Source organism: Oculina patagonica, chromosome 6 (assembly GCF_052425735.1).
Source record: "Oculina patagonica isolate OP01 chromosome 6, crgOcupat, whole genome shotgun sequence".
NCBI classification, from domain to species: Eukaryota; Metazoa; Cnidaria; class Anthozoa; order Scleractinia; family Oculinidae; genus Oculina; species Oculina patagonica.
In genome coordinates this window covers 15,403,088-15,427,266 of record NC_135763.1, presented here as the reverse complement: position 1 = coordinate 15,427,266, position 24,179 = coordinate 15,403,088, and the positions used below count along the sequence as shown (strand labels likewise).

The 24,179-nt window shown below is 35.5% G+C and overlaps 3 protein-coding genes and 1 pseudogene across 3 annotated transcripts; all 4 read right to left on the bottom strand.

Annotated features, from left to right (window-relative positions):
• Positions 1-4,253: 4,253 nt before the first annotated feature.
• Positions 4,254-5,258, bottom strand: LOC144656958 (putative G-protein coupled receptor 45). The gene has a single exon (XM_078517219.1). The coding sequence runs from the start codon at positions 5,256-5,258 to the stop codon at positions 4,317-4,319; it is 942 nt and encodes a 313-aa protein (XP_078373345.1). The 3' UTR covers positions 4,254-4,316.
• Positions 5,259-9,376: 4,118 nt separating this feature from the next.
• Positions 9,377-10,318, bottom strand: LOC144657895 (adenosine receptor A3-like). Its single transcript, XM_078518246.1, has one exon. The coding sequence runs from the start codon at positions 10,316-10,318 to the stop codon at positions 9,377-9,379; it is 942 nt and encodes a 313-aa protein (XP_078374372.1).
• Positions 10,319-12,578: 2,260 nt separating this feature from the next.
• On the bottom strand, positions 12,579-13,768 carry LOC144658718 (melanocortin receptor 4-like; annotated as a pseudogene).
• A 5,589-nt stretch (positions 13,769-19,357) lies between these two features.
• Positions 19,358-20,751, bottom strand: LOC144658726 (high-affinity lysophosphatidic acid receptor-like). The gene has a single exon (XM_078519196.1). The coding sequence runs from the start codon at positions 20,585-20,587 to the stop codon at positions 19,628-19,630; it is 960 nt and encodes a 319-aa protein (XP_078375322.1). The 5' UTR covers positions 20,588-20,751; the 3' UTR covers positions 19,358-19,627.
• Positions 20,752-24,179: the final 3,428 nt, after the last annotated feature.

Sequence of the window (24,179 nt, the reverse complement as noted above, 5' to 3'; positions counted from 1 at the left end):
ATATAGAGGGTGGGACATTTTAGTGACTTTAAACTGTTGTAGTTACATTATAACTTTTCCCGCAAACCACGTCAATTTGCAGAAAAAAAATATGGACAAATGTATGGGAAATTAAAAACGTGACTGAACGCTTTCAGGGGGTGGGGGCTTTTCTTATTAAATCAGCCTAATATCATTGTCTTTGTTTCATTCATCGTGTATTATTATTATTTCGCCTACACTTTTCTAAGGGGTTCTAAACTCAGGGGAAAATAAGTTTGCAATTTTGTGTCAGAGAAACTCCTAACAAATCTTTTTTGTGTGTGCAAATCAATAGCAAGAAAAAACAGCTGTCAATTTGTTTATTTGTAAAATAACGACAACGCTCCGTGTTTAAAATTTGTTTGCTTATTTTCAAACAGATTCATTCTTGTCAGAAAACTGATATTCGAAATTACACTGGTAAGACGTTAGTTATTTAGGAAAGTCAAGACTAAACAGTTAAACTGGTTTCCAAGTGAAACCGGAGAAAAAATCCCTCAGTTTTATTAAATGCAATTTGTTATACATAAAAAAATTGCTTATTATAAGGACCTCTCTTGAAGAAAGTTGAAATAAAGGTCAAGTGCTTTAGGATTTTGCTAATCATAAAGAAAATTCCAGCATTTCCGAGATAGGTAAAATAGTTTTTTGTTGTTTTTACCAGGACATTTTATGGCTGTCGTGAAAACGCTTTATTACAGACAGATCTTGTGACAATGCCTTTGCGATATCTTGTGACAATGCCTTTCTCTTGGGATGAAAAGTCACTTGTACAGGAAAACTTAATAAAACTTAGCTCATTCAGCAAATTGGTTTTTATTGTTACGGCCGGACAAACGATCTTCTTCATATAACAGTAAGAGAATATCTAAAGAATCAAATCTTCATATAACAGTATAACTATACTAAGTAAGAAAGAGAATATCTAAAGGATCATTGTATTCCTCAATTTGGTAGGCCAAAAACCTGGCTTCCACTGATTTCTTCTTAAAATGTAAATACAAGGGTTCTATTTAACATTCTTAAATGCAATTTCATTTGTGGTTAGTTCATGACCGTTTGACTGCTTGTTGTACATATACAGATACCTTGAGAATAAACTTGATGGTCTACATTCCTGAACCAATGTATGTTTAATAAGTGTTACAATATTAAAATTATCATGATTTCTCTTCGTTTCTAGCCTGCAAACGCAGACGTATTTCTGGCTGTCGTTTCTCTTCGGCGGAGAGAAACGACAGCCGAGAATTCTTCTGCGTTCGCAGGCTACTTCGTTCCCTTAACAACATAATATTTTATGGTTTTTGCTAATTTTCTTCTCTTCCAAGAATATTCTGTAAACAATTTCTTGTTTATCTGATTTCTAAAAGGATTTGTATTTCATTCGGTGTGGCTTTGTGTGGCAACAAAACTTTTTGGTGTTAAAAAGGTAACTTAGCCAGCTTAGCTTCACTGAAAATCATACAAACATCACAAATGGCTCGAAACAACTTGGGGGAACTTAAGAGGCCGTCTTTCTGAAAAACACCCACTCAAATTCGCATTAAAAAATAATTTTGCCTGAAACTTTAGCAACTGAGAGACTTTACCGACGCTAGAACTAAAACAGATTTGGTTTGATTCAAAATGATTTTTCTGGCCGTGTTAGGAGCCATTAAATATGTAGCCCCTACCGGAGAACAATGGACATTTTTCGAGCCGCTGCCAAATATTTCATTCGCATCGAACACTGACAATCTTTGTGTCAATTTGTTCATAAACATTTCTAGTTTTCTCAGAAAGTATCAAGTTTTCTTTTGATTTATCTGGACATGCGAAATCAAGGATATAATGACCACTACTGATCGGCATCGAGCGAAGATTGAAAAGTGACCTTGATTTAGAAGCAAATATTTCAATTTCGGGACCTAGGTGATAACTGTACTCTACACAGCCGAATAGTGTAGTCCTTTTTCGGCTAAGATGGGCAAAATCACATGTATGTTTTAAAAGTTATGACCGTTTGTATAAGCACAGGTTGTCATCCTTATTATTATTATCATTATTATTATTTATTTAACAAGTGTTACAATATTAAAATTTATCGTGATTCCTCTACGTTTTCTTTACAACAAAATTTCCTAACCACTTCTCTTGCACTGTCTCTTATTTCCTTAATCCTCCAATAGTAAAGCAAGGGATTCATAAGCGCCGAAGAAAACACAACGGCAACAGTAACGTTTGCCACGGCAAACACTGATTCGGATCTGCCATCCGCGCCCATAATCACACCGGCTATTAGAACGCAACACACGTGGGGAACGTAACAAAGTAAAAATATTGCAAGAATATACAGAATTGTGAATACAGACCTTTTGTATTTTTTTATATCAACGGCATTTTGATTTGTTTGCACTTGACTTTGGTGGTGACGTATGATTCGGAAAACTTTAAGATAGTTAGAACAAAACAAAGTGCTGCTACCAGCAAGAAAAAACAATAACTGCACGCCTGACTGACTCGTTCGCATTATATCGCCTGTACAAGTAACAGGCTGAAAACGAAATTGGTAAAACTACAAATGTGATATAAATAATAACGACTCGACGCACTGTAAGAATGAATCTTCGGCTCATATGCAGTCATCTTTCTAGGGCTATTATTGTCATGTAGATGACTGTTAGAGTAGAAAAGTGGTCAGAAACACTTTTTGTGATAACAGCATCAATGCAGGACATCTTTCTGTTTCCTGCTAATTCTCCAAATTTGAACATAACAAAAAACGGCTGACTAACAACCAGCAACCAGCAAGAAGAACATAAGATGGAGTCTTAGAGACGGGGTTCTTCCAAATTGCCACCATGATCAAAGCATTTCCCGCCAGTGCCATCCGTGCGAGAAGTGAGGTGATTACAAAAGTTGTAAGAGTAACCTGATAGTACACTGAAGCAGTTTCACTGGTGTTATAAATGGGTGATACAAACACCAGCTGTCGGGTAAACGACAGGAATTGACGGCCATTCTTTACGACGAAAAATTTAGAACAGTTTCAATGCAGAGAAGGCGGCTGAAGCTTCTGAAGCTTCTGTGTTCTTTGCTGATATCAATATTCCTGCTCACTCCTGGCCATTCATGGCCAGGAGTATATGCTCGGATATGCTCGGATATGCTTGTTTTTGTTCATCCCCCAAGGTAACCTACTTCCACACAAAAATAAAGGGGTGTTTTGAATCACTTTCCCAGAGAAGTGTTCTTAATGTTTTTTTTCTAATTAAAGGGGCCCTATCTCACGAGTAAAAAATAAGTCTGTGATATCCCGCCACATGAACTCCTTACAACTATTCTATTTTTTCGATGCAAGTCAATAGCAAGAAGATACAGCTGTCAGGTTTCGAATTTTTGTTAACAATTTTTTTGTTCACTTACAAACAGGAATTGATTCTGATTAAACATTTAGTATTGAAAGAAGGCACCCTGGTAGAAAATTGCGCTTTTTGCACACTCTTGGCTAAACTGTTTAATTAGTTTGGAAGTCTGTAGGGACAAACACAGATCAATAAAATACCTTTAATCCAGAAATGACTCATATTTTAATTATAAACCACATGTTATGGACATTGGGTATTATAAGGGTCTCTCAGCATGAGCGAGTGGAAGGTTGAAATGAAGAACTGGTGCTATAAGCTTTGCCTGTGAAGGAAATTCTTGCATTTCTGAAATTAACGAAATCAATATGGCTGTCGCATAATTAGAAACCATCTTGTGACAATGCCTTTAAAATCAAAATTAAAATTAATTAAATCAGACAAATATCCCCTCCCCTCCCCTCCCTTCCTGGGCCCCCTTCTTACACGTTTGAGATTAATCAAATCAGTTTTTTAGTACTTTTTAGCAGGAAACCTTATGTCTGTCGTGAAAACGCTTTATTACAATCAATCTTGTGACTATGCTTTTGATAACAAGATCAAATAAAACTAATTACATTCGGCAAATAGCTTATTATTATTGCGGGTCAACTCTTTTTTAAATAACAGTATAATTATATTAGTAAGAAATGGAATATTAACATATTAGGTGTATTTACATTTGTGGTAGTCAGAAATCTTGGCTTCCACTGATAACTTCGTAAAGGTAACATTTATTACAGTGGTTTTATTTAGTATTTCTAAATGTAATTTCTATTTTGATTAGTTGCTTAGTTTGATTCTCATGACTGTTTGATTTCTGTTGCACTGGTATTTTGAGTAGTAATGTGTTGGTCATCATTCCTTAACCACTGTTTGTTAGTATCTGACAAGTGTTGCGATATTAAAATGTTATGATTCCTCTCCGTTTGGTGTACAACAAAAGTTAGTTACTATGCCTCTCGCACTATCTCTAATTTCCTTTATCCTCCAATAGTAAAGCAATGGATTCACAAACGACGAAGAATACACAACGGCCACGCAAGCATTTATGGCCGCTGACGATGATTCATTTTCGAATTTCTCCATAATGAAAACTACCAATAGACAACACACCAAGGGAACGTAACTCAGAAAAAATATTGCAAGAATATACAGAATTGTAAATAAAGATTTTTTGTATCTTTTTAGGTCAATGGCGTTTTGATTTGTTTGTACTTGACTTTGATGTTCACGTACGATTTGAAAAACTTTGAAATAAGCGAAGATATGGAGAACGAAGCAAAGTACTGCCCCTAAAAGGAAAATAACAAAAGTTACACTAACGAGTTCGCTCATATAATACCTACCGTACAGGCCACAAGAAAAAAACACAATTAGCAAAACTACAAACATTATATAAATAATAACGACTCGACGCACTGTAAGAAGAGATCTTCGGCTCATATGCAGCCATCTCTCTACAGCTATTATTGTCATGACGATGACTGTTAGAGAGGAAAAGTAGCTACCAACGATTTCTGCGATAACACCAATATTACAAAACAACTTTATGTTTCCTGTTAATTCCGCCACTCGGTAAATAACAAAAAATGGCTGACTTAGTAACCCAGTGCAAAAGTCTGTGAAGGCCAAACCAGCAAGAAGAACATAAGATGGAGTCCTCATAGACGGTTTCTTCCAAATTGCAGCCATAATCAAAGCATTTCCCACCACTGCCGTCGGTGCTAGAAGTGAGGTGACAACAGAAACTGTAAGATTTACCTGATAGTAAACTGAGGTGCTTTTACTTGCATTTGGAACAAATAGAATTCGACACCAGCTGTCTGGTAAACGAGAGGAATTGAAGGCCATCGCGGAGAGTGACTCTGAAATCTCGAACAGCTTCACTGAGAAGGACGTGCACAGTAAATCGTAACTTTTCCACTATATTATTGTCCTTGCTATAGTATAAAACAAAGCTCTTAAATGTTGTGCCTTTTCAATTTGTTGTGGGCGAGTAAAATACGTGAACTGAAGTATTTTGTGGTCAGAGTTTAACCAAACTGAACGAAAAAATCGTACAAACATAACAAATAGCACAAAATACCCTGGGGGAGTCACATTCAATTGATTATATCGTTCTAATGGCATACTACTTATTGGATTTTATAAAAGACGATTTGCTTAATGTTCTTCAAGCGGGTAAAACACTTATTAGATTAATATGGTTTTTACCTGTCTGCCATAAGATTTGTTCTCTCGATGAAAAGGAATAAAAAAAGACAGAGAACCCTGCTGGGCTTTGAAACTCTCGATGTAGCCGACTACATACTAGTACTATTTCTTGTTAATTTTTCTTTCCTATATTTTAGGAAGCACTTACAAGGTTCTCAAGTGTAGGTCAGTATGGCAACTGAATTATTTTGTGCCAAAATTTTAACAGGCTAAGCTACCGATAAAAACCACTCAAACATGCACGTTTCTATTATTTGTAAAAGCAATTCGGTTTTGTGATCAGTAGCTTAGTACTCATGACTCTAACCATGCGTTGTTCTGATATTTTGAGGTAAGATAAAAATATCACTATTGAACCACATATTATATTTTTAATTACCTAACAAGTGTTAGAATGTTAAAATTGAAATCAATGGCAAGGAAAGAAACTGCTGCGAGGATTGAAACTGCCGAACAAAGGCAATGCTTTTCGCAAAAATGTTCATTATTACCTTCAAATTACTCATTTTAGGCACTCGAAATTAAATACTTTTTTCCAAGATGCGAAGAGACAAGCACACAGCAAGAAATCTTGTGACCCTACAGAAATATCTGTAATATTTTATTAAAAGCTTCATCGTGATATAAAAACGCACAAACATAAAGATCTCTCTGTACATGCTGGCGCAAAGTTGAACTGAACGTGTTGTGTTTTGAGCTTATTTATGTTGGAAGTTCTACCAGTTGGAAAAATAAAGAAATAAATTAATTTATTTCTTTTTATCTTTAATTCAAAATATCTTCCAAACACGCCTTTTAAATCAGAATTGTTATTAGACAAGGTCACTTGCACATGAAAACTATATAATAAATAATTAAGTGCAGCTAATAAGTTTCGTTACGAGTCAAATGATCTTCATTTATCTTACAGTATTATAATAATTATATTGGATTCGGTTTGTCGTGATATACAGACTAGTACTCAAGGGCGAGGTAAGTGTTATGAGCCGAGGCCGAAGTCTAACACCGCGAATTCGTGCACAATTGTTAAAGGTTTTATCTCTTATTTATATTGATACTGTGGAATGAACAACGATTGTTTTATCTATAAAGAGAATAGGCCATTTACGAGTTACCATTTGCCTCCATTTCAAAACGAGTCTACGTGCGAAACCATTCATATGAAAATGAGTTTTACCTTCAGGTCCATTTTCATGCAAATCAAACTCATTTTCATTTGAATGGTTTTGCTCGTAGACTCGTCTTGAAACAGAGGCAAAGGGTAACTCGGAAATGGCCTATTGTTTGCTGGTTTTATTTTTTTATTTTTCTTATGTAGATCACACACACCCACACAATAAACTGAAAAAGGGATTTCTTTATCTCATAGAAATGCTGCAATTTCAATAACGAAGAAGGCAGAGCGACCTTTCCAATATATCTCATTACTATCCTAGGGGGACAGACCATGAACGTAATGGCGCTCCTGAAAATATATAATTGCCGTAACCGTTCATCAGTAGGATGCCTAAAATGCGTACAATTCCACAATTGGTTTCGGCTCCATCAAATCCTATACCAATTGCAGAACATTTTAGGAGGAGCCAACCACGATGTGAACACAGTTACAGACAAGACAAAATAATAATAAGGAAAATAACGTAAATAAATGTAAACCATTAAATTACGAACTAAGCGCACACGTCAAATAAATTAAGCAAAGCGCGCGCATGATATCACAAGCACAAGACTAGCGCGCGCACCTACATAATAGTGAGATGAAACGATGCGTGAACAGAGAAACTAGGATTATTAAAAAGATATAAAAACTACCAACAAGCAAAGAATACTTCTATGGTTTTTAACGATGAACTGCCGATCTTACCTCTCTTATCACAGCGCAATATTTTTCAATTAATGCGCCGTGGCGTTTTAAGAATTTATTAAACGATTTAAGAAACAATGCTGATTTGAAGCCTTGCTGAAGAAGTCGTGAAGAAAAACATCGGAGTCTCTGTTTGAAGTTCATCTTGGATGTGCAAATCCTGGAATATCTCACCAATAACATGCCACTTTAATTAAACTGGGAGTTATTTCTAAAGATTTTTTGTTTTCAGCAAACTAGGTTTATGAGAATTTTTTTCTGCAACTTAAATATAAGGTTTCAAAGCCTAGTAGTACCCTCGTTCTCTTTTTATTCATTTTAATTAATAAAAAGAAAATCTTGCCTAGAAGAGAATTAAAAATCATACTTTCCTGAAGAGGTTTTAACTCAGCAGGGGAAAATTACTTTGTGATTTTCTACTATGGGAACTCTTTACAATTTTGTCTATTGTTCTTTTTTCGAAATAAATCAATAGCAAAGAAAATGCAGCTGTCAGGGTTCGAACAGCTATAGACCGAATACTGTAACTTAAGACGGAGAAAATGCGTTTGGTTTATTCTTGTGAAAATTTGCCTTTAAAAAAAGAGCGCATCAAAATATGTCATTTTGGACACTCTGGTTTAAACAGTTAAATTGAGCCCATGGCGACAAACAAACTTCAAAAATTTTTAACCTTCCAGGAGTGACTCATTTCAATTAAAAGCTAAATGGTTTAATATTGGTATTATAAGGGCCTCGCTGTCGATCTCTGCATGAATTGGTAAAAACTTGAATTAAACATCAAGACCTATGAGAGCTTTTCTCTTGAAGGAATGCTGCCCTCTCCAAAATCAATGAATTTATCTTTTTCCCCTTTAGCACGAGATTTTATGACTGCCATAAAAAACGTTCTATTACAAACCACTTTGTAACAATCGTTTAAAATAAAAATTTTGCTGATGCAAAAAGGAGCATACAGGAAAACATATGGATAATTATAAGTGAATACGACAAATAGTACATTGGTTTAATTTGGAGCTCACAACGACATAAAAAGATCCAAACATTATTTTTCCCTCCAAGAAATGACTCCTCTTTTAATAAAAAGCTCAATGCTACAAACACTGGTATGATAAGGGTCGCTCTGCATGCGCCGGGAGAAAGTTAAATTTAAAATTTACTGTTACGAGCTTTGCTCATAAAGAAAAATCAGAGGTACCTGAAGGGGTGAAATAGGAACTGGGATTTGCCAATCTATTCACTGGGAGAGTTGGATTTGGGTCACTGGCACTGGGAATCACAAACCAAATGGGAATGGGACTAAGATTGTTGGGCTGGGAAATAAGATTTAGACCCCTTAACCTTCCCGCCCTGCACCCCTCCGCCACCGAGAACCCTCGTCATGCACTTTCCAGATTAATTGAAACAATTTGTCAGCAAAAAATTTAGCAGGAAATGTTATGGCCCTATTGAAAAAGCTTTCTTACAAACCATCTGATGACAGTGCCTTTGGAAAAAAGATCAAACTTCGGTTGGGATGAAAAGTAACTTGTACAGGAAAAATAAAACTAATTACACCTGGCAAAAAGGGTTTTATTATTAGGGGTAAAACGATTTTCTTCGTATAATAGTGTTTATTAGGTAATGGAATATTAACAAAGTCGTTGTATTTCTTATTTTGGTAGCTAGAAACCCTAACTCCCACTGGCTACTTCTTAAAGGGAAATAACACTGGTGTACAATAATGTCGTTAAATACAATTTCTATTTCTGTTTTTTCTGTTTACTTGATAAAGTCTCATGACTGTTTCATTCCTTGTGAATTTATATCTTAAACTGAAATTTGATGGTCATCATTCCTCAACCACTGTTTAATTTTAAAGTATCTCACAAGAGTTGCAATATTAAAATTGTTACGAATTCTCCCCGTTTTCTTTGCAAGATAACTTCCTAACCATAGGCCTTACACTATCTCTAATTTCCTTTATCCTCCAATAGTAAAGCAAGGGATTCACAAAAGAAGATGAAAACACAACGGCCGTGCAAGCATTTAAGGCTGCTGCCGATAATTTAGTTCCGAAATTTTCCATAATGCTTAATGCCAAAAGACAACAGACGAAGGGAAGGTAACTCAATAAAAATATTGCAATAATATACAGAATAGTGAAAACAGATTTTTTGTATTTTTCGATGCCAATGGCGTTTTGATTTGCTTGCACTTGACTTTGATGTTCACGTATAATTTTAAAAACTTTGAAATAAGCGAAGACAGTGAGAACAAAACAAAGTTTTGCCCCAGAAACTAGAGTTACAATAAATGCACTGAAGAAAGCTTTCGTATAATACCAATTGTACACGTGGTACGCGATTAACGAAATTAACAAAATCATAAACGTGATATATATAATTATTACTCGACGCACTGTAAGAAGAGATCTTCGGCTCATATGCAGCCATCTTTCTACGGCTATTATCGTCATGCCGATAACTGTTAGAGAGGAAAAGTAGTATCCAACGATATGTGTGATAGCACCAGCAATGCAGGTCATCTTTCTGTTCCCAGCTAATACCGCCAATTGGTATATAGCGAAAAGGGGTTGACTTAGTAAGCCAGTACATAAGTCTGTGAAGGCCAAACCAGCAAGAAGAACATAAGATGGAGTCCTCAGGGGCGGGTTCCTCCAAATTGCTACCAAAATGAGAGCATTTGCTACAACTGCCATCGGTGCTAGAAGTGAGGTGGCAACACAGGTTGTAAGAGTTACCTGGTAGAAAGCTGAGGTGCTTTTACTGGCATTTGGAGGAGGAAGAAAAAAACACCAGCTGTCCGGTAAACGAGAGGAATTTAAGGACATTGCCGGGTGTTACTCTGAAACCTCGAACAGCTTCACGGCTATTGACGTACACAGTGAATTTGGCTTTTCCAATTTTTATATTCCTCGTTTATTCCGTTATGTCTACTCTTCCTTTGCAATTCCGCAGACACTACAGTATAAAAATTAAGTTCGAAATTTTATCCTTTTAATTCGTCGTGGATCAGTATGTAAACCAAGCTGAACTTAAAATAACACAAAACACCTTGGGGGAGTTAAATTGTTTTAATTACATGGGAGTAAGGGCACAATACTATCATTTGTTTTCAAATTCAATTTTATAGAAGATGATTACTTGTTCAATATTTCTTCGAGTGGGTAAAAGCAGATTAGATAAATATGGTTTTAACTTTCTTCCATATGATCTGTTGTTCTCTCGATAAAGGAATTAAAAAAGACAGGGATCGCTGCTGTGCTTTGAAACTCTCGATGTAGAATATAGGCATATTTCTTGTTACAGTTTCTCTCTTACATTTAGGTAGCACATACTAGGTTCTCAAGCGTGGGTCATTATTCTAAATTAAATAATTTGTGTTGAAATTTTAATTGTTTTTATAGTCACAATTGAACAACAGATTGTATTTTTAATTATTTAACAGCTGCTACATTATTGAAATTAAAGTTAATGGCAAGGAAAGAAGCAGCTGCCAGGTTTTAAAACTGTTGAACAAAGGCAACGCTATCCACAAAAAATGTTCTTTGCTATCTTTAAAATCACTCATTTCAGACACTTCAAATTAAATAGTTTGTTCTCACAGGCGAAGAGACAAGCTCACAGCAAAAAGCTTTGTGTCCCTACAGAAATATTTGTTATATTTTGATTAAAAGCTCAATAATGATATAAAAACGCGCTGCCATTATGGTCTCTGCAAAGTTGAACTGAAGGTGTTTTCTTTCCAACTGAACTGTTTTGCGTTGACAAGGTACCAAGCTGAACTAATAATCATTTGAACATCACAAATAGGACAAAACAATTTGGGGCAGCTTTTTAGTTACTTTAACTTTACTTCATTTTATTTGCTTTAGTGGGCTAGTTTAAATAATTTCGCATTCAATTGTATCGCTAATGAAAGGGATCTTAGGTAACTTTGTAATTATCTGGCATAGAAACCCTTAAGTGTACATGCCACACCACACTTTTCAATTTACAGTACTGTACAATTTTATTGGAAAGAAATTACAGGTGATAAGTTTCGAACTGTAGGATAACTTGAGACATCCCGGAATTTTGTTAAAAACTTGTTAAGGAGAAAATTGCTATTGAAAAAAAAAAGCAAATTGGTAGGAAAGAACTAATTTAAAACACCGAAAAAAAAATCGAAGACGTTAAAAAGTTAAATTGCTTTTGAAGCCCCTAGAGGCAAACGAACATCAAACACCATTTCAACTTTTCAGGATTCACTGCTTGTCTTACCGAAAACTGCGTGCAAATAACAAAATCGGTCGTTATGATGGTGTCTTTCTACATAAAGCTAAATTGAGGAACTTTTGCTTCGAGCTTTGCTCAAGATGAATTGTTTTGCTTTTCGAAGAAATACTGAAAAAACTCAATTTATTTGATTTATTGCTGCCCTTAAAAGTTTTACATTTGTAACCATCTTGCAACATTGTCTATGAAGTAATAATTGTCTACAGAAAAAGTGACGCGTACAGGAGAATTACACTACGATAAAAGTTTATTACATCCACAAAGTCATTTTTCTTTATTGAAGGTCAACGACTTATTTATCGTTTTATTTACGATTGTAATCAGAGTCAGACGGTCTGACAACTATAGGAAAAAATAATAACTTGTCTGAAAACCTTACAAGAACTGGTCCCCTCACTAGAAAAACTTGAAGAATTAAAAACAGGTTATAATAATATACAGAAGATCTGATAAAGTGTTAACAAGAAGAAACACATTTTAAGGCAACCTGTTTATAAGTAGTAAAATATATTATTTCACTAGCCAGTAAACTTCTGTTGCTTCTACAATATATTACTTTGTAATCGTTAATTACAATACATCTTCCAATATTACTCTTAAAATCAAAACTGTTAGACAAAGTGACGTGTGCCAGAAAGGTAAATAATAATAAATAAATCCTGCTATTTTTTTGTATTACACTCATCTTACAGTATCACTAAAAGCAATAAGAAATGAAACATTAAAAGAAACGTATTCTTTATTGCACTAGCCAATAAGCATGGTTTGCACCATGTAAAAGTATATTACATTTTTTTTAATTTCTCAGTATAATTTCTATTTCCGATCAGTTGCTAACTTTTCATAAACATAAATGTGGCTCATGTTGTGCTGATATTTTGAGTAAATATATGATGGTCATCATTCCTCGACCTCTTCTTGTTTCTTAAAGTAGCTAAAAAGCATAACAAAATAAACATTATTATGAATTCTCTTTACAGCATAACTTCTTTATGATACTTTTTACACTATCTCTAATTTCCTTTATCCTCCAATAGTAAAGCAAAGGATTCACAAACGACGAAGAAAACACAACGGTCACGCAAGCATTGAAGGTCGCTGCTGAAAATTCATTTACGATTAGGTTCATAATGCTAAATACCAAAACGGAACACACGAAGGGAACATAACTCAGAAAAATATTGCAAGAATAAACAGAATTGTGAATACGGATTTTTTATATTTTTGGATGTCAATAGCGTTTTGATTTGTTTGCACTTGACTTTGATGCTCACGTATGATTTGAAAAACTTTGAAATAAGCGAAGGAAGTGATAAAAATACAAAGTGTTGCCCCTAAAATAAAAAGGACAAAAAATGCATTGGACGTTCTCTTCGTATACAAGTTGTACACACGACAAGCGAAAAACACAATAAGCAAAACTACAACCGTGATATAAATAATGACGACTCGACGCACTGTAAGAAGAGATCTTCGGCTCATATGCAGCCATCTTTCTACAGCCATTATTGTCATGACGATGACTGTCAGAGAGGAAAAGTAGTATGCAACTATTTGTGTGATAACACCAGCAATGCAGATCATCTTTCTGTTCCCGGTTAAGTCAGCAAACCGGTACATAACGAAAAACGGCTGACTCAGTAACCCAGTGCAGAAGTCTGTGAAGGCCAAACCAGCAAGAAGAACATAAGATGGAGTCCTGAGAGACGGGTTCCTCCAAATTGCTGCCATAATCAAAACATTTCCCACCACTGCTATCGGTGCTAGAAATGAGGTGACAACACAGCTTATAAGAGTTTTCTGATAGTAAACTGGGCTGCTTTTACTGATGTTTGAATGAAATAGAAACAAACACCAGCTGTCCTCTAAACGAGAGGAAATGAAGGCCATTGAAACTTCGAACGACTTCCACTGAAAAACACGTACGTATCAATTGAATTCTGGCTTTCCCACTTTTTAATGGTTCTTGCTAATTGCCTTAGTCCTACTCTTCCCTTGCAATGTTTTGAGTGAACAAACTGACTTGATATTAAAATAAATTCTGAAAGGTACGTATGTGTGCATTTTAATTCGCCGTGGATCCGTCAGCCAACCGAAGCGTCGGGTGTAGGTAATTTTATCAGGCTGAACTAAGCATCATGCAAAGATAACAAAGAACACAAAACACCTTGGGGGAGTTTAATTTTATTGATTTAATCGGCCTTATGGTCTTATACTAATATCATTTTTAAAGTGGATTTTATAAAAGAATAATCATCAATAAAAAGGAACGAGAGCACTCCTGGGCTTTGAATCTCTCAAGGTAGAATATAGGAAGTGTTTCTTAAGTTGTTATGTTATTTTGTATTCTTTGTTTAAGTAGCACATACATAAAAGGCTCTCAGAAACCCAGTTTTCTGAAAGAAAAATCTTTTTCAAATCACTCCTAGTTTAAATAAAAAATCTGCATGTTATGGAAGTGTATTGTAAGGGAGATGGAAATTACATCATTTTTAAGAGAGAAAAAATCATTGTGTTTGTGTATTACGTGATATTCATGTAAAGGTCACTTTCCTTCTTCATGGTGGAAATTAGAGAATTCCTGTTGTATGAAAATTTCAACGTTTTAGTTTATGGTGTGTGATCTGTAAAGATAAATATATATATAAAAAATAAGACCAGCAAACAACTCTGATTACAGATCAAACAATCTTTATTCATCTCACAGTATCTTTACAAATAGGAAATTATATCTTAAAACAAAAATTGTCCGGCCTCCTCTTAGCGCTAGCCACAACCTGACTCCCAAATATTATTTCTAAACGTTATGTACATAATTTTCTATCATTTCTAAATGCAGTTTGTTTTTGTGATCAGTACCTAATTAAATTCGCATGTCTGTGAGCTCAATTTGTACTGATGTTTAAAAAAGGTTCAGATAGTCATCATTAAACCATAGATGTTTCAATTATCTAGCAATATGAAAACTGATTTATGATGATTCCACTACGTTCTCTTTGCAAAATACCTTCCTAACCATATTTTTTGCACTATCTCTTATTTCCTTTATCCTCCAATAGTAAAGCAAGGAATTGAAAAACTACGATGAAAACAGTAAGGCAGCGCAAGCATTTGCCACAGCTAAGTTTGATTCCGAGCTCCAATCCGCGCCCATAATCTCATTAACTAGAACGGAACACACGTAGGGAACGTAACTCATTAAAAATATTGCAAGAATATACAAAATTGTGAATACAGACTTTTGGTATTTTTTGACATCAATGGTATTTTGATTTGTTTGCACTTGACTTTGATGGTGACGTATGATTCGAAAAACCTTAAAATAAGCAAAGACATTGAGAATAAAACAAAGTGCTGCTACCAACAAGAAAATAACAATAACTACACGCAAAACAGAGTAATTCGTCTGATTTGTATTATACCGATTGTAAATGTAACAAGCTACAAACGGGATAGGAAAAATTACAAACGTGATATATAAAATAACGACTCGACGCACTGTAAGAGGAGATCTTCGGCTCATATGCAGCCATCTTTCTACAGCTATTATTGTCATAACGAAGGCTGTTAGAGGGGAGAAATAGAAAGCAACGCTTTGAGTGACCACTGTAGCAATGCAGAACAGTTCTATGTTTCCTGTTAAACCCGCCAATTGGTAAATAACAAAAAATGGCTGACTCAATAACCCAGTGCAAAAGTCTGTGAAGGCCAAACCAGCAAGAAGAACATAAGACGGAGTCCTGAGAGACGGGTTCTTCCAAATTGTCGCCATAATCAAAGCGTTTCCCACCACTGTCATCGGTGCTAGAAGTGAGGTGACAACACAGGATGTAAGAGTTACCTGGTAGAAAACTGAGGTGCTTTTACTTGTGTTTGCAGTCTGAAATAAAAGGAAACACTCACTGTCCTGTAAAGTAGATGAGTCGGAAACAGCCATCTGAAATCTTGAACAGCTTCAAGGCAAAGCTTTTTGCACTGAGTTTTGGGTTCTCCACTTCTTTATGATTTTGCTGTCTTTCTTATTCGCACTCCTTCCTCTCCATTAAAAAAACAATGATATGATAGTCTTGTCTGAAATTTACAAGGATCTTAAGTTGTAAAACTGTATGGATCAGTACGCCAACTCAACTGTTTGGTGTTCGAAATGTAAGCAGGCTGAACGAAATCATACAAAAATCACAACTAGCACAAAACAACTTGGGGGAGCTTAAGTCATTAAATGTACTTAATCTCATTGTGCTCGTTTAATTTGTTCCCTTAATGAAAGGAGTCTTAACTCAGGAGGGGAAAATTAGTTTGTGATTTTATCCCATAGGAACCCTTTACACTGATTTTCTTCTATTATTTTTCGATAAAAATCAATAACAAAGAAAAAACAGCTGTAGACCGAATAACTTGAGACAAAGATTTTTGTTAACAATGTGGTTGCTCACTATCTAACAAAAATATCTGGATTCTGGTGAGAAATTGTTATTTTAGAAGAGCGCACTCGTAAAAAAATAGTCTTTTGGACACTAAAGGCTAAACAGCTGATTTAATTGGTTTGGTGCCCATGGCGACAAACAACATCAAAAATTCTCAACCTTTCAGGAGCGACACATTTAATTAAAAGCTAAATGTTATACTCTCTGTCGATCTCTGCATGAGCTGGAAGAAAGTTGTTTTATAGATCAAGTCTCATATGGGCTTTTCTCTTCAAGGGAATGCTGCCTTTTCCGAAATTGAGGAATTGATTTTTTTCCTTTTAGCCGAGGTTTCTGACTGCCATGAAAATGCTCTATTACAAGCCAAAAATAATCATTCTGTTGCGGGCAAACGCGACATACAGAAAAAATTAAACAATAATGAATTAAACGCGGCAAATGGTAATTGGTTTGGAGCCCACGGGGACAAACAAACATCAAAAAGTTATTTTTCTCTTGCAGGAATTACTCACTTTTTAATTAAAAGCTAAATGTTACAAAAACGTATAATTAGGGTCTCCGCATGAACCGGCAAAAACTTGAATTAAAAATTTATTTCTATGAGCTTTGCTCATGGAGAATATTTTAGCACTTTCGAGATTAATGAAATCAATTTTTCAGTGTTTTTTAGCGGGAAATTTTGTGGCTGTCGTGAAAACGCTTTATTACAAATCATGTTGTGACAATGTCTTTGAAAAAAGTCAAAATTCTGTTGAGATAAGAAATTACTTGGACAGGAAAAAAGTTTTGGATCCAGCAAATATTTTTTTATTATTATTACAGGTCAAACGATCGTCTTCGTATAACAACGTAATTAGAAGGTAATGGAATATTAAAACAATCGTCTTTCTTGTTGTGCTAGCCTATAGCCCTGGCTTTCACTTATTACTTCGTAAAAGGTTCTATTTGGTATTACCAATCTAAATGAAATTTCTATTTGTGACTAGTTGCTTTATTCTCATGACTGTGTGACTCACGTTGCATTGATATTTTGAGTAGAAATTTGATGCTCATCAATCCTCGACCACACTTTGTTTTAAACGTATCTAACAAATGTTACAAGATTAGCATTTTTATGATTCCTCTCAGTTTTCTTTACAACACAAGCTCCTTACAATAATTCTTACACTATCTCTAATTTCCTTTATCCTTTGATAGTAAAGCAAGGGATTCACAAACGACGAAAAAAACGCAATGGCCGAGCAAGCATTGAAGGCCGCTGTCAAAGCTTTCGTTCCAAATTTGTCCATAACGATAACTACCAACATGCAGCACACGAAGGGAACACAACTCAGTAAAAAAAATGCAAGAATATACAAAATTGTGAATACATATTTTTTTGTATTTTTCGATGTCAATTCCATTTTGATTTACTTGCACTTGATTTTAATATTCACGTATGATTTAAAAAATTTGAAATAAGCAAAGACAGCGATAAGAAAACAAAGTGCTGCCGCTATAATGAAAATGACAATAATACCAATTGTACATGTGGCCAGCGAAAAATACTATAAATATAATATCAACTAACTTAACGCACTGTAAAAACAGATCTTCGGCTCATATGCAGCCATCTTTCTACAGCTATTATTGTCATGAAGATGACTGTTAGAGAGGAAGAGAAGTATGCAACGCCTTGTGTGATAACGCCACCAAAGCAGGTCACTTTTCTGTTCCCAGCTAATACCGCCAATTGGTAAATAACGAAAAATGGCTGACTAAGTAACCCAGTGCAAAAGTCTGTGAAGGCCAAACCAGCAAGAAGAACATAAGATGGAGTCCTGAGAGACGGGTTCTTCCAAACTGCCGTCAAAATGAGAGCATTTCCCACCACTGCCATAGAAGTGAGGTGACAACACAGCTCGAAGAGTTGTCTGATAGTAAACTGAGGGGCTTTACTGACATTTAAATAAAATTGAAACAAACACCATCTGCCCGGTAAACTTGAGGAATTTAAGGTCATTGCCGTGAATTACTCTGAGGCCTTGAACGGATTCACTGGAAAGGACGTGCTAAGTGAATTAAGTTTCGCAGAAAAAACGCTCAGAAAACCAGTTTTCTAAAAGCAAAAGCGTTAAAAAATTTCTCCTAGTTTAATCTAAAGTGGCAGTTGGCTTCAAATTATTACGTTGTAAAATTTAACTACGAAGTTTCTTTTTTTCTAAATGCAATTTCAGTTGCTAACTTCTCATAACTGTGCGAGTCATGTTGTACGGATATTTTGAGCAAAAATTTGATGGCGATCAATCTTTGACCACTCTTTGTTTTTCTAAAGTAACTGACGAGTGTTACAAACTAAAATCATTATGAATTCTCTCCGTTTTTCTGACAAGAGAAGTTCCTTATCACACCTCTTACACTTTGACTTATTTCCCTAGTCCCCCAAAAGTAAAGCAAAGGAGTTACAAACGACGAAGAAAAGACAACCCCGGCGCAAGCATTAAAGGCCGCTGTCTATGCTTTACTTCCGAATTTGTCCGTAATGATAACTACCATTAGACAACACACGTATGGAACATAACTAAGTAAAACTATTGCATTAATATACAGAATTGTAAATACAGATTTCTTGTATTTTTTTATGTCAATGGCGTTTTGATTTGTTTGCACTTGACTTGGATTTTCACGTATGATTTGAAAGTCTGTGAAATAAGTGAAGACAGTGATTAAAAAGCGAAGTGATGCCCCTAACATAAAAAGGAAAAGAAATGCACCGACGAATTCGTTAGCACAATACCAGTTGTACACGTTACAAGCGAAAAACGCATTAAGCAAAACTATAAACGTGATATAAATAATAATAACTCGACGCACTGTTAAAAGAGATCATTGGCTGATATGTAGCCATCTTTCTACAGCTTTTATTGTCATGACGATGACTGTTAGAGAGGAAAAGTAGTATCCAACGTATTGTGTGATAACACCAGCCACAAGAGTATCTTTCCATTCTCACCTTATCCCGCCAATTGATACCTAACGAAAAACGGCTGACTTTGTAGCCCATTTCTGCTAGATAAAGAAGTCAATATTTTAATTAAGGAGTTGTGATCTGTACAGAGAAATATGTATAAAAAATAAAACCAGCAAACAACTTTGATTATAGATCAAACAATCTTTATTCATCTCACAGTATCATTACAAGTAGGAAATTAAATCTTTAAACAAAAGTTTATCTCCTCTTAGCGCTAGCCACAACCTGTCTTCCAAAGATTATTTCAAAACGTTACGTACAACGTTTCTATTATTTCTAAAAGCAATTTGTTTTTGTGATCAGTAGCCAAACTCGCACTGATGTCTGTGAAGCTCAATTTGTACTGATAGTTAGAAAAAGATCAGATAGTCATCACTGAACCATAGATTTTTTCAATTATCTAGCAATTATTGCAATATTTTAATTTATCATGATTCCTCTACATTCTCTTTGCAACATGCCTTCCTAACCATATTTCTTACACTGTCTCTAATTTCCTTTATCCTCCAATAGTAAAGCAAGGGATTGAAAAACGACGATGAAAACAGTAAGGCAACGCAAGCGTTTCTCACGGCTAAGTATGACGCGGTTCTGAAATCTGCACCCGTAATCACACCACCTAGAACGGAACATACGAAGGGAACGTAACTCGTTACAGATATGGCAAGAATATACAAAATTGTGAATACAGACTTTTGGTATTTTTTTATATCAATGGCATTTTGATTTGTTTGTACTTGACTTTGATGGTGACGTATGATTCGAAAAACCTTAAAATAAGCAAAGACATTGAGAATAAAACATAGTGCTGCTGCCAACAAGAAAATAACAATAACTGCACGCCAGACTGAGTAATTCGTGTGATTTGTATTAAACCGGCTGTAAATGTAACAAGCGACAAACGGAATAAGGAAAACTACAAACGTAATAAATAAAATAACGACTCGGTGCACTGTAAGAAGAGATCTTCGGCTCATATGCAGCCATCTTTCTACAGCTATTATTGTCATAACAAAGGCTGTTAGAGTGGAGAAATAGCAGGCAACGCTTTGTGCGACCACTGTAGCAATGCAGAACATGCTTATATTTTCTGTAAAACCCGCCAAGTTGTACACAACAAAAAATGGCTGACTCAGTAAGCCAGTGCAAAAGTCTGTGAAGGCCAAACCAGCAAGAAGAACATAAGATGGAGTCCCGAGAGACGGGTTCTTCCAAATTGCCGCCATAATCAAAGCATTTCCCACCACTGTCATCGGTGCTAGAAGTGAGGTGACAACACTGATTGTAATAGTTACCTGATAGTAAACTAAGCTGCTTTTACTTGCGTTTGCAGCCTGAAATATAAGGAAGCACTCACTGTCCTGTAAAATCGAGGAATTTACGGTCATTTGTAATCTTGAACGGCATCAAAGGCAAAGCTTTTTGCACTGAGTTTTGGATTCTCCACTTCTTTATGATTTTGTTGACTTTCTTATTAGAACTTATTCCGGCCTCATTTGGTAGTTTTGTCCGAAATTAACAAGGTTTTTAATTTGTAGAACTGTATGGGTCAGCACGCCATGCAACTCAACTGTTTGGTTTTCGAAATGCAAGCAGGCTGAACAAAATCATACAAACAACACAACTAGCACAAAACAACTTGGGGGAGCTTTAGCCATTAAATCTTCTTAATCTCATTGTGCTCGTTTAATTTGATTCACGTTTTTCCCAAGGAAAGGGGTTCTTGACTCAGGAGAGGAAATTAGTTTGTGATTTTCTACCATAGGAACGCTTTACAATTCTCTTTTTTTTTCTTTGAAACAAAAGCAAAGATAATACAGCTGTCAGGCTTGGAAAAGCTATAGACCGATTAACGTGAGAGTAAGATTTTTGTTTAAATTGTGTTGGCTCACTATCTTACAGAAATATGTTGTTCTGATGTTGGTTTGGAGCCCATGGCGACGAACAAACATCAAAAATCCTCCTCTTCTTCCAGGAGTATATCGTTTTAATTAAAAGCTCAATGTTATGGTATTGCGTATTACATGTATAAGGGCATCTCTGTCGATCCCTGCATGAGCTGGTAGAACGTGGAATAAAGCATCACGGTTTTCTCTTGAAGGGAATGCTACCTTTTCCAAAATTCATAAACTGATTTTGTTTTTTTAGTTTTTAGCACGAGAGTTTTTGCCTGATATGAAATATTACAAATCACCTTGTGAGAAACCTTTGAAATAAAAATTCTGTGAGGTTAAACGCGACATACAGCGAAATGATAATTAATTAAATCCGGCAAATGGAAAATTGGTTTGGAGCCCACGGGGACTCACGTTTTAATTTTAAGCTAAATGTTACAAAAAGGGACAATAAGGGTCTCTCTGCATGAACCGGTAAAAAGTTGAATTAAAAATCTACTTCTATGAGCCTTGCTTATGAAGTATTTACTAGAACTTTCGAGATTAATGAAATTATTTTTTTCAGTACTTTGTAGCAGAACATTTTGTGGCTGTCGTGGAAACCCCATATTACACACTTATGACTTATGACAATGTCCCTAAAAGAGATCAGGGTCGGCCAGGGTTTTTGGGGGTATACAGTATACAGGATTGGAATACAGTAGTTAATGGGTATAGAGTATACATTGCGTTTCCAAATTTAGGTAATTTGCATGATTTGAGGTGAAATTTTGGGTATTTTGAGTGCATGTTTTCAGGTATATCGGTATACCGCCCCCCCCCCCCCCTCCCCTCTCCCCGGTTGACCATGCAAGATCAAATGAGATAATAAATTACTTGTATAGACAAACTAAATAAAAATTAATTGAATCTAGCAAAAAGGTTCTTTATTATAACGAGTCAAACAATAATCTTCACATAACAACATAATTAGTAAGTAATGGAATAATACAAGAATCGTCTTTCTCGTTGTGGTAGCCTTAAACCCTGGCTTTCCCTGATTACGTCGTAAAAAGGCTCTATTTAGGCTGCATTCATTATGTATGCTACAGAGGGGGGGGGGGGGCAGAGGATATTTTTCAGCGGCTCGTTTTTTTATATTCCCCCAGGGTTCATACAAACTTTCGGAATCTCCCAAGCAATCAGCTGAAAAAAGGAATACCCCCCCCCCCCCCTCACCTTCCTTCCTCACAAGATAAGATGGAGTCCTGAGAGACGGGTTCTTCCAAACTGCCGTCAAAATGAGAGCACAAAATGAGAGCACAGCTTGAAGAGTTGTCTGATAGTAAACTAAGGGGCTTTTACTGACATTTAAATGAAATTGAAACAAACACCATCTGCCCGGTAAACTTGAGGAATTTAAAGTCATTGTCATTAATTACTCTAAGGCCTTGATCATGAACGGATTCACTGGAAAGGACGTGCTAAGTGAATTAAGTTTCACAGAAAAAACGCTCAGAAAACCAGTTTTCGAAAAGCAAAAGCGTTAAAAAATTTCTCCTAGTTTAATCTAAAGTGGCAGTTGGCTACAAACTATTACGTTGTAAAATGTAATTATCAAAGTTTCTTTTTTTCTTAATGCAATTTCAGTCGCTAACTTCTCATAACTGTGTGAGTCATGTTGTACGGATATTTTGAGCAAAAATTTGATGGCGATCAATCTTTGACCACTCTTTGTTTTTCTAAAGTAACTGACGAGTGTTACAAACTAAATATCATTATGAATTCTCTCCGTTTTTCTGACAAGAGAAGTTCCTTATCACACCTCTTACACATTGTCTTATTTCCCTAGTCCCCCAAAAGTAAAGCAAAGGAGTTACAAACGACGAAGAAAAGACAACCCCGGCGCAAGCATTAAAGGCCGCTGTCGATGCTTTACTTCCGAATTCGTCCGTAATGATAACTACCATTAGACAACACACGTAAGGAACGTCACTAAGTAAAAATATTGCATTAATATACAGAATTGGCGTAAATACAGATTTCTTGTATTTTTCGATGTCAATGGCGTTTTGATCTGTTGCCCCTAACAAAAAAAGGAAAAGAAATGCACCGACGATTTCGTTAGCATAATACCAGTTGTACACTTTACAAGCGAAAAACGCAATAAGCAAAACTGCAAACGTGATATAAATAATAATAACTCGACGCACTGTTAAAAGAGATCATTGGCTGATATGTAGCCATCTTTCTACAGCTTTTATTGTCATGACGATGACTGTTAGAGAGAAAAAGTAGTATCCAACGTATTGTGTGATAACACCAGCCACAAGAGTATCTTCCCGTTCTCACCTTATCCCGCCGATCGATACTTAACGAAAAACGGCTGACTTTGTAGCCCAGTGTATATTTTATATTATGTCATATATAAAATATAAAATAACGACTCGATGCACTGTAAGAAAGGGTCATATGCAGCCATCTGTCTACAACTCGGTCAAGTCCTTGACCGCGCTAAATGGGACACTTTAAGAAACACGTACAAACTTTCGATTCTGAAACTTATCTATAAGATCTACCATAATGACTCCCCCTCTTGCATGGCTCGACTTGTAACCAAGTTTCAACACTCGTACAATTTTAGAAAAAAACATTGACTAATTCCCCCATCATTTAATACTAATATAATGAAACTTTCAACATCTTACAGAGGGGCAGTGCTCTGAAACCTTTTACCAGGAGAGTGTCACGAGGCGGTGTCCCTCAGGAGTTTTGTGACAATGACCAACAAGTCGAATATAATTGAAAAAACCAATTTTAACAATCTTTATTGTAAGAGATCTTAGCGCTTTTTATCTTTCTATCATTGTAACAATTTTAGCAATTTATCTATTTTTAGCTCAGCTTTTTACCTTTTTTACCTTAATATAGTTTTAATGTTTTTTTATCTACTAGTTTTAATGTTTTATTTACACACGACCTCACAAGCTATGTAGCTTTTTTTATCCCATCGTGTATAAATAAAGGTTTTGATTGATTGATTGATTGATTGATTGATTGATTGATTGATTGATTGATTGATTGATTGATTGATTGATTGATTGAT

Bases quoted from the DNA above. Each gene is read 5' to 3' on its own strand.
- LOC144658726 (XM_078519196.1), bottom strand. From the start codon at position 20,587: ATGACCGTAAATTCCTCGATTTTACAGGACAGTGAGTGCTTCCTTATA.
- LOC144656958 (XM_078517219.1), bottom strand. From the start codon at position 5,258: ATGGCCTTCAATTCCTCTCGTTTACCAGACAGCTGGTGTCGAATTCTA.
- LOC144657895 (XM_078518246.1), bottom strand. From the start codon at position 10,318: ATGTCCTTAAATTCCTCTCGTTTACCGGACAGCTGGTGTTTTTTTCTT.